The sequence below is a fragment of the Dermacentor variabilis genome, chromosome 2 (genome assembly GCF_050947875.1).
Source record: "Dermacentor variabilis isolate Ectoservices chromosome 2, ASM5094787v1, whole genome shotgun sequence".
In the NCBI taxonomy this organism is placed as follows: Eukaryota; Metazoa; Arthropoda; class Arachnida; order Ixodida; family Ixodidae; genus Dermacentor; species Dermacentor variabilis.
In genome coordinates this window covers 104,381,388-104,392,832 of record NC_134569.1, presented here as the reverse complement: position 1 = coordinate 104,392,832, position 11,445 = coordinate 104,381,388, and the positions used below count along the sequence as shown (strand labels likewise).

The 11,445-nt window shown below is 45.4% G+C and overlaps 1 protein-coding gene across 3 annotated transcripts in view; it reads right to left on the bottom strand.

The window, feature by feature from the left end:
* The window catches only part of yki (Transcriptional coactivator yki), a 195,264-nt gene that overhangs the window by 4,692 nt on the left and 179,127 nt on the right, over window positions 1–11,445 (bottom strand). For all 3 annotated transcript variants that reach the window (XM_075681566.1, XM_075681567.1, XM_075681568.1), the window contains exons 5-7: window positions 10,960–10,989; window positions 4,289–4,526; window positions 3,138–3,244 (exon numbers count right to left, since the gene is read on the bottom strand). In XM_075681566.1, the coding sequence (XP_075537681.1) occupies window positions 3,138–3,244; window positions 4,289–4,526; window positions 10,960–10,989 (375 nt within the window). The remainder of the gene's footprint in view (window positions 1–3,137; window positions 3,245–4,288; window positions 4,527–10,959; window positions 10,990–11,445) is intronic.

Genomic DNA, 11,445 nt, shown 5'->3' with positions numbered 1-11,445 from the left:
ATTTTGCGAAATGGGGCATGCTGCACTGTCCTGCTTTCAAACACTTGGTAGATTTGCCCATTACAGCTGGTACACTTCATACGATGTGAAGATCAAATGGCATTATGCCATGGTGTATACAAGCAAGCACTAATGAACAGCATGGTTCCTTTCCTTGGGCACTGCTGCCTTGTTTGCCAGTTTTAGAATGGCACGGCAAAGTTCTCAATTTTCACCGGTGCCCAATTCTAATGCAAGTGGCCTAGGTATAAATCCTATCTGTGAAATTGTCTTCTTGGTATGGCCCACAGGGTCATGCTTGCTTTAGTTCGTAGCTGATCCAAAGCTACATTGCAACAAACATGTAGTACAGTGTCAAGCTCTTATTTTAATAAATGCATGCAAGTGAATGAGATTTTTGGCACTGTTGGAGGCACCAGCTGCTTCTGTTCACGGACGTGTCAGAACGATAGAGAGCAGTGAAATGAGGCAAGCCTTGACGACTTCAGAAGGGTTGATGTTGATTGGTCAAAAAAGATTCACATATCAGAAAAGCTGTAATTAAACAGACTTTATTTATCACTTTCCAAATCTTTACCAATATTTACATGTCTTCATTGGTAACACCGTTATTTTGACAACACAAATAACCATGCCACATAGTTCAGCACATGCATCCAACTACGAGCAACTTGGACTAAAGCCTCGTTCTTCACACATTGTACTGGTAATCTACACATGTCCAAAACACAGTCACATTACTTATCATGAACTGGCCATTTGCGAACTATTTAAGGGGAGATGTGGGTCTTAGACCAAAAATTGTTAATTACCTATTCTTCGAGGTATAGTGCTGAAAACTTCGACAGCTATGTAATGTTATGTGCTTATTTCAAATATAAGGTTCATTTTCATTTATCTCCTTTGGTCCAAATTTTATGGAAGCTCCCTGTAATTGTCTGCCACAATGGTTTACAAAGTATCTGTTCCTTAGATACTGCTAAAAAGGAATCAATGGCTTCTGCATGACTTAAGGAATGCAATCAGACCAACCTTATTGCTCTGCCTTACTTAGAAAACTTGTCGCGAGGTATTGAATTTGGAACTCATAAAAGTGTTTTTCCAGTGATTAAGTTGAAAGTCTTAAACTCCTCTACATCCTGCCACTTCACCTCTAACTTTCCCTCACATTTCCATCGCCTGGCCCGTACCTCTACGACAAGCTATTACACGCCTTGCCCTCTTGCCGAGGCTGACTGCATGGTATGCGACTCAGCTCTGCTAACACCCTCACGGCCAGCATCAAGTTCACCTCCTCCTGCGTCCGTATGCCATCGTCATCAGGCCAGCCTCCTTCCATCGACCAGCCACGATACTGTCTCATCGACTGACAGATGCACTACCATGCAGTCCCTAGCTTTCAGCAGGAGTCTCTTTTGTGCAAGTACATGTACAATCTTTTCGTCCAGGGTATCAGCAAACAATGATACCAGCCACTTTATCGCCTTTTTCGCCACCAACGATAGAATGTAATAGTGGCGATGTTGCCAACCCAACACCGGCTCCCGCACAGCATGCTACTGGATGTCTCAAACAACATCGCACCTGCCACTTGGCCCCCGACCAACCCTCCGCACGATCCATCCAGGCTGTCCGCTGAGCCAGCCTCCAAGTAAGCATGGGAGCTCTGCACCTTGGAGACTCCGCTGCCTCAGACCGTGCCAACTGTCGCTACCGCAGATACAATCCATGATCTTCTGTGTCCACCAAGATCGAATAAGCCACAACTCCAGCGGTCAGTACAATCCCCAGCGCTGTTGGCACAGGTCACTCAACCTGCCGACCCCTTCCAAATCTTCACCTGTGTTACCCCACCGTCGTTCATGCCTCATCTCTGTATGCCTCACAGCCTTGTCTCACCAGCTATGCTGCATCCCGTGTTAAACGTTCTCACCAAGCGACCAGACACTCCTACGAGCATTAGCTCCACTTTGCCCGGCCAGCCAGTAGCTCACTCATGATGCACCCAGTCGCCAGCTGCGCCGCATCATTTTCACCTCCCAACAAAGTGCACCACTTCCACCTGCAATGCATTCATTGTGGCCCGTCCAGCACTTCAACTGAATTGCCTGTGCGCCGTGCAACGGTGATGTCAGTAGTGAACCGCCTACAACGCCCACAGCACCACTGTCAATGCACCATTTTCCTAGCAAGCTTTGCCATTCCTCCATCCTAAAGATGCATACGCCACCCATCATCTCACCAATTTGGCATGTTCCTCCCAACAGCGTCTGTTCACTGAGTACCTAACCTGTTTTGTAGCACCCAGTGCCGCCCGCCTGAGCTCTGTGGCAGTAACTCGATGCCCTTCACGCCGACTACTCAGACTGACCATGGACCCTTTCGTAACGCGGTTACACTAACTTGCCATATCGCCGTTCTGTCTGGGTGAAGGGCCCTGTAGCGCCCACCAACACTGCAACACAAGTACACTAAGGTTGGCGCTCTCAGCCGGCACCTTGGTGCCAGATGCAAAAGACAAGAAATATAAAGATGGGCAGCACATGCTTGATGCACAAGTACAGCATGTGCAGTTTGGTTCTAGAAGCCTGCTACACTGGTCCTCTTGTTCAGGTGCTCAGCTGCGACCCCTCGCTTCCAGATATTATCAGCGACCGGGTGATGGCGCATGCTATTATAGCGCCACGTAATGGTAGGTCACTGCCGTAGTGCACGTTTTGTGTGACACTCCACTTTCCTCGACACCCTTTTGCCATACCCTCCTCCTCTGATTTCCTCTTCATGCTCCGTTGTACCCTCCGCCTTCGTTTTCCTCCTCACGCTCTCTTCGCTATCACCATCTTTCATCCTCTGATGCACTGCACTCATTCATTCTGTCGACTGCGCTGACGTTAAGGCAGACTTTAAATGCATGAACGGGCGCCTAAGATCTGCGCTCTCAAAGTGTCTGGCCTGCCTTTGTAGTGTAGCACAGCCTTCACAAAAGCAATCCAGTTTGACGTTTTAGGTGAGAGATGATAACCGTGCCCCATTACATATGCAACAGCTGTGCTGTGTTATTGGATATTCTTATCATTGTAGGAGGCAAAATGTATAAATTCACAGTCTAATGCACTAAGTCAATGATTATTACTCACCTGTAAACTGGGCACAAGATCATCTGAGTCCATGTTCTCAGTCCCCAGGTCAATGCCCGTGCCTTGTAGGCCATCTAAACTCAGTTCACTGTTCTGGTGATTGGGGTCTGTGGAAATGAAAAATAAAGCAAGAAGAAAAGGCTAAGTTCAGGATATTAATACAGATGTACCACTTAATTATGAAACTTGGATGAAAATAACCTGTAGTCGCTTGTTTGAATGATTCCCATACCAACAACCAACCCCACAATTTCAACATTGATGTGGGTTTCCTTCCACACAATGCCATTTGGATGAAGTACCTTATACAAACTGCTTTCTTTTTTTACTTGGAAACAGCTGATGCGATGATTCCCTGCAACTTTCTAATAAATACATGTGGCATGTGCATTCTTCACAGATTGTACACTAGTTAGCAGCAATGTTAGAGTCTTCAACCTAGAGAGATCTACTCCTTGTTGTTCCGCAGCTTACCTTCATTTCTAATGGTGTACGGGCGGTTTCTACCTAGAGAGCTCACCTCCTTGTTGTTCCGCAAGATTTCCATAGTTCTTACAGAACCTCACGATACCCCAAATGCCGAATACTTGAGTGTCTCTCATACTTTTGACCATGCGCAATGGCGGTTCGTCTGGCCCAGCTTATATTGATCCGTCTGATGCTATGTTGCATCTTGCGAACTTTGCCAACATCACAAGAAGCTTTTCTTGCTCCCAGCCAGTCTCCTTCAGCCCACTGCTGCCCCTAGTGACCTGTTTTCTAGCATTAGACTGGCCTTGCTGGGACCTTTCCCCATGTAGAATTCCACAGGCAGTTTTAGTGACAGTGACAGAAGGTGTATGTGGATGACCAGCCAGAGTTGTCTTTTTGAGCTCCATGAGTACTTAAAGGCTGAGGAACATGTTGTGTATATTGATAGATGATGTGACAAATATTGAAATCATCACACTAGTGCAACTACCCATTGTGAGGCATGTGCACTTAAGGATTATTAAGTGTGTCGTCATTACAGCACAGTGAACAGAGCATGCCCCGTAGAGCCACCTACCAACTAAGGATGTTCCTAACAGCAACAGTGCCAAGTAAGCTCATGTTTTGGTGAATAAAAGGCAGGTAGCAACAAGGAAAGCACACAGCCTTTAATGACATACCATCATTGAGTCCAGCATCAATGCTGTCGTCCATACTGGAGAGGAAATCCTCTGGGGTGTGTGGTAGCGAGTAGTTTGGGCCCAGTCCAAGGCCACTGTCAGCACTTTCCTGGCGTGAGTGGAAGTCTCCACCCAGGAAAGGGTCTGTCGTAGGACCCACCCCTGCAACATCGCTTGCGGTAGGGGACGTTGGGCTTGGGAGGATCTCCTCTGTCAGCGTACGTCGCAGCATCATCTCCTACACACAATATACGGATAAGATGCACAGTAAAAGAACTGGCCAAAGTAAGGTCGACACCTTAATGCAACAATCAAATTATGCCTTTTCAATCTCACTTTTTTCCTAAGCTTTGGCCAACTTTGGCACTTGTAGCTTAGCTGAAACGATTCCCCAAATGGCATGAAACAAATGGCATGAAAGCTTCCTAAAGTTCCTTGCCATTGTATGCCAACATGTACTGCTGGTCACCAGAAATATAAGTCATAGGGAAATTGCTTTAACTGCGACTATGTTCTCAGTGGTTATGGTGTTCCACTCCTGAGCACAATGAGAATGGAAAGCAAATAAGCTCATGCGCCAACATTTTGAAGCAGACAAAGAAAACTACATGCATTCAAAATTCATTCAAACTGCAACAGTACAGCATCTCAACCCCCATTAGTAGCTCTGAGATTCAATACCTATAAAAAAAATCACCTTTGTCCGCATTTATTTTATGAAAAAATTACACCTAATATTTCGCTTTGCTGCCATGTTGCTTTGTGATCAAAAAGATGCATATCTAGTTCCACTACAGATTACCAGTTCATGCATGCTATGTGGTTTGATGCATCAAAGCGACCTTTTCTGATGTCATTATTTGCATCTCTGATGTATTTTCTACAGCACTGAATAATAAATATTATGTGACACCATTCTCTTGTCTGGTCTAGTCAACTCGTTTATGCCATTTTCGAGCTGGAAATAGCACCATGCCCAATCAACTCACCCAATCCTAAATTCACACTTTTGTTTCTGTTATTGAACATTTTGAACCTTGAAAATAATTAATGATGCGAACCAGCACTAGTGAATGGGACACGAGACAAAGGTGACACAAAAATGTACTAACAACTGAAGCTTCATTGTGATATGTGTCTGAAGAAGTATTAACAGTATCAAAACAAGGCAGGAAAAGGTGAAATAAAATTTTTAACAAAATCAAGACAGGACATGTTGATTGTTTGAGCGATAGCAGACACACTTCTGTTTTTCTGATGATAACAGAAGTACTGCCTACGCATTTATCATTCAGCCTGTGAATGTTGTGGGCGTCTATGATCTCCCTTGTTATATACTGCATTTACTCGCATAATGATCCCACTTTCTTGTCAGAAAAATTGACGCAAAATCAGGGGTGCAATCATTACGCGGGTTAAATTTCCCGCGAAAAGAAAAAAAGATGTTTTTTCGTCCCGTGTTTGCTGCGGGACACCAAAACAAAAATGGCGGTCGGCGGAGCAAGGCGAACGCGATTTTGTTTTCTTCTCGTGAGTACATTATGTGCATTGAAACAGTTTCTTCCGTATCAGTAATGAATAATATTGTTAATATCGGCAAGTTTGCGACAATAACGTAACCATGTCCACTTTGAGGGGACAGAACAGATGGGCACACTTAGCTGCCAGTGATATAGAAACACATGGCCAGCATGCTGCGGAAACTACGGCATCTGTCTTCACTACTGTCCTAATACAGCACGTTTCCGCTATGGGTGGGTGAATATCTTAGCTGTGTTACAAGCGTCAGCGTATGAATAGGGTACACTTTTTAACATATCAGTGTAAATGTGGCTACTAACGTTGCTGCTCGCGATTTGTTGCGTGCCCTCGAGTGCAGATGAGAAGAATCGAAAGGCACTTTTTTTTGAGCACAACAATTATAAAGCCTACACGTAATAAAGGCAAGTTTCGTTGCAAATTTTTTTTAATCATGGGAGTGCAGAAAGTGATGAAAGTAATGAAATGAGGCATCTACTTAATGTTTGGTGCTTGCAGACCGCTTGGTTTGTCTTGAAGAGTTGTTGGCGTGGCATTCGACAGATGGTAAGCACGATCCATATTAGCTAAACTTTGCACACAGCATATCGCTGCGGCAAGCTAGGGGTGCGATCATTACACGGGAAATAAAGAAAATCGAATTTTGACGACAAAATTCTGGGGTGCGATCATTACGCGAGTGCGATCATTATGTGAGTAAATACGGTAATCGCCATTGGTGGCCTTGTCGCCATTGGTTTCCTCCACTTGGTTTTTTTAAAACGAGGGCTTGCATTTGCATTTTTTACAGTACATACACAGGTAACCAGAAACAAGTTAATTCACACGCGTAATGGTGTTCTTCGAGCCTAACATTTAGGCAACACCTATGACTGACGTAGGGCTGGTCACATGACAAGGGAATGACATACACCACATCCTTTTTACATTCAACAAGACGGTTTGCATCATAAGAAACCAAGAAGCCCAATGCGATGCTTCATGCATACTTCATGTATAAGTGCAAACTTCGAAAGGAATGGAACTGTGAATAAAATTTCACCAGAAATACCACATCAAGAACTAGCAGGATGTTCACACCAAAACTTGGGAAAAAAGAAGACTGCGCTTCAACATTCAGCATACGCAATGCAGTGCATTTATGGTACCAAACAGCCACTCCACCCCTATGACTACAGGTAGCCTAGCTTATTATTGTGCATACAATGGAAGGGACAAAACGACAAACATTGAATAACAAGAGCTATAAACACTAGTACTCCGATAAAGCCTATAGTTAATGCCCTTTATTAAACATTATAGCACTGTTATGCTCTATAAGAATCATTACGCTGAAACCAATTGGTGACAAGCCTGGGCAATGCTACTGCCACAATTTTAATGCAATTAGCATTCTTTGCCTACTTCAGAACTTTTGAGCGAGTGAGTCTCTGTGTCCGTCCGTCCGTCCGTCTGTCCGTCCTCTTATGCCAGCACATTGACCCAACTTGTCTACCAGCTTGGGCCACTAGGTTTGTGCTCGTGGTGGTGATGCCTTCGTGGTAATTCCATCGTCGTCATTCCAGCTTCGTGATCTGACTCCTGTCATGCTGTCGTTGCCATACCTTCTACGCCAGCCCAGAGACCTAAGTTGCCCAATAGCTTGGACTACTAGGTATGTGCTCACGGTCGTGATGCCATCGCGTTCATTGCGTCATCATCATTCCAGCTTTGTCATCCAACTCTCCTCAAGGGCCCTTCATCAGGTCTGGCCATTTCGAGCTGACAAGTGCAGAGCATAGATTACGTGATAACGATCATGTCTGCAAAGTATTACATTGCTACGTGCCACAGAAAGATCTGAAATTTCAAACTGAAAGCTGTTTTTCCTTCTCCTCGTGGCCGCCGCGCTCCAAGCCGGAGGATGACATAGTCGCGTCCCTGCACCTACATACTCGAGTCTGCAATGTGACGTCGCTCGTGGTGACACGTGACTTTGAGAATTATTCAAGGCACCATCTGTTATTTGTCTGATCTGTTGCTTGAATTGACGAAGTGAAGTTTAGAGAAATAATAAAACACACAAACGGAACATCTATGTGCTATTTGCTTTACTTCGCACTGAAGCAAGAGAGATGTACTTCCACTTCGTCTGCTTGTTCCCACGATCGTGCGGTCACGTGCTGCTACGATTGGCATGTAACACCCCAGGCAAAAAGGATGCTCAAAGACCATGCCTAATCGAAACGGAGGATGGATCCCTAATTTGCTATGGTTGTCTCGAGTGGCTGCCTGGGGTGGAACACCCTTTCCGCGAACTGTCCGACTCTAGGGGAGACCCTTTCCGCAAACCAAACAGGAGCCACGGGTTGCCACCATAGTAGGCAAGCACATGCAACTTGCCTAGGAGAAAGGATCAGCCGCCCATCCCCGACCAGACTCGGTACTTGTCATGTGATGTTGACGTGAGCAAGATCCCGCCTACGATCTTAGCGGGCCTATTTAAGCAGCCCCGCAATGTATTATTCATTCATTCTCTTCTTCTTTATCCTTCACTAACCACTGAATAAACAGTGCAAGTTTTGCACTAGAAATCGTCTCGTCCCTGCCTGGTTGCCATGGTCTACCGGACGCCTGCAGCCTGCCGACAATGCCACGCTACCCAACAGTAACGCTGGTCGAGGTTTGAGGAACAGGCATCACAACAGTGCATAGCTGCCGAAACTATGCCCTTTTCTACCGTGCTCCAGCGCGTGGTCATGCTCTGCGATCTGCTTGTTCTGCCTCAGTATTCGTGTAGCATTGAATTAAACCGCTAGTCATGTTTCCTTGTGCACAGCGCACAAAATTGTGCGCTGCGCGAACAAGACAACAGCTCGCACGCGACGCCGTCAGCGGAAATGTGTACAGCCAGAAAAAAACAAAAAGTGAGGAGAAAAAGAAAAGTGAAGGCGGGCCTGTGACGCATGTGTCACGTGATCCTCGAGGTCTGGCATGGGAGAACGCAGGGAAGGAATTTCGCTTGCGAAGGCTAGACTGGGTGAGTGGAGAGGCAGTCTCGCTATGCAGTGGAGCTCGCCTGCTGAAATCATGGGTTTGCAGCACTGAAATATTTCTATCCCGGCTATTAATGAACCGACTTGAAAAATTTTTGTGCCAGAACGCTCCCTAGAGGACACATAACTTCCAGCATATAACCAAAATTTGCTATGGGGCCTGGTGAGGGGCACTTTAATGCATCATGTTTGCGCCGTCGTAGTCATTCCATTGTCGCCATACCATCATGAATTCATTGTCACACCACCATCGGGATGTCGTGGTCATTCCTTTGTCGGCACTCCAGCTTTGTCATCCGACTCTCGTCATGCCGTTGTCATTACACCATCGTCCTCATACAGGCTTTGTGATGCAGTCTTCATCCTGCTGTAGTCGTCATACACTCGTTTGTCATACCATTGTTGAGATGCCATTGTGATTCTTCCATCATCATCACTATAAATTCATATCCGACTCTCGTCATGTCGTCACTGACACGCCATCGTCGTCACACAGTTGTCGTCATGCCTTGTTGTCATACCATTGTTGTGATGCCATTGTGGTTTTTCCATCATCATCATTACAAATATATATCCAACTCCCGTGATGTTATCACTGACACGCCATCATCATCACACAGTCGTCATACTATTGCCATCATGCCATTATCGTCCTAGTGCCTTTGTTGTTCTACCAACATCAATCCTTCGCCATTCTATTGTAACCAAGCTGCTTCCATTCAACTGTGATTATGCTGCCACTATCATGCGATCACTGTCATTGCGTCATCGCCAGACTGTCTGTACTATGCACCTGTTGTCATACTGTCATATTTATGCCGTTGTGGTTGTGCCATTGTCATCATTCCAGCTTCATCATTTGTTTGTCATCATGCCGTCATGATCTTGCCATCATCGTCATACACTCATCATCACCCCATTGTCCTCATGCCATCGTCGTCATCCTGCCATTCTAATAGGTGGTCTTGGCAAGTGAGTGCCATAGCAAAGTGGGACGATAGTGGAGTATATTGCACATAGCCAAAGACACGGAAGTCTCAGAATGACCATTACAGATGTAAATAAATGTGACATCAAAAATAAAGTGTGTTGCTACATAGCTTGAATGCTAATCACATTACCGTTGACAATCGTCATGAGATAAGTACTGCTGTTTTTTTTGTGGTTAACATATAGATTATCTCAATCACACTGCTAGTGCAAACAAATGTGTGTTAATTCTGCACTTTCACCAACAAGTAAGGTGGGGTTTCCTAAATTAAACATTTGGTTCCAGAAGACAAGTAAATAAAAAAAATTCACCGATGATTACGCTATTTCCCAATACGAAATTTGAGCGCAGCTCTACATGTGTGCTCATGTCACAATATGACCCAAACAATCTGTCTCGTGTGGCACCTTGCAAACTGAGTGTAGAGTGATGATACTCCTTGCTAATCGGGAGATCGTGAGAGGCAGCACATGGGTGACATGTGGGTGTGATTCACAACAGCAGTCGCAGACAGATATCCACACATGCAGCACTTTGTTTTCATATATGGTATGAGGTGACTCGTTTGCCGCATGCCATTGGTGAACCGACCACGACGCAATACTCTGGTGCCATCTCGTAGCGGTTGTCGCTGCAGAGCCCATCCTGTGTGGCAGTACGCCTTCCTCCTCACCCTTTTCCCGTAATCTCCTCCTCCACTTTCCTCCTCGCACACTCTTCACTATCGCCGTCTTTCATCACCTGCTGTGCTCCGCGTTCGCTCATCCTTTGCTGTGCTCATTCACTCGGTTACGCTGAGGGAGGGTGAGGCATGCCGACACTCAACATGGGAACGGGCACCTAAGAGCTGCGCTCTAAAACTCACTGGGCAGCACATGCCCCCTGCAATGAACGTATGGCTGCAACAGAATGATACATTTCGTGAACTTATTTTCTTGGAAATGGCATTAGCTTTTCCTTTGCTACAGGCTATTAGTGCCACACAGAAGCATCTGCACAACAAAGGCACACTGATTGTGGGGCAGCAGGGGGGGTTCACAAGCACACCAAACATACCAGTCACACGACGCAATAGACAAATGGGGCAAAACTTTGCATCCACTCACATTACGTGCGGAGTTTCCAAGGAATGCCGTCTGCAAAAAGCAACAAGAACAGGCCAATTTTGAGTTATAGCATGCCCCATTTTCAGTTAGCAAACCAGCCTACAAAGCAACACAGCATTCTCACAACAAACAAGCAGGCACATCAAGCAGAAATACTAGGCAATGGAGTAACACAGGGTAAGGGAGGGTCACGTAAATGTGACGGCACTGAACATGAACATTGCGCCAGGCATTTATACTCATTTTTTGTTTCGTTCTGATTTAGCGGCCCTCACTACCGGTAAGAAGTTAGCTATGCAGGCAACACCTAAGAAATACATGGTGATAACAACCCTGTAGTCAAATAAGGTCATGCAAAATGTATAACACTACACAAAGTTTTGCAGAATGTTAGAAGCAGCTGCTCTGTAAAAATGATTAGCATGGTGGTATGACCAATAGGCAGAAGTCTGAGAATATGTGAAAAGCTACAAGGAACAAATGTGA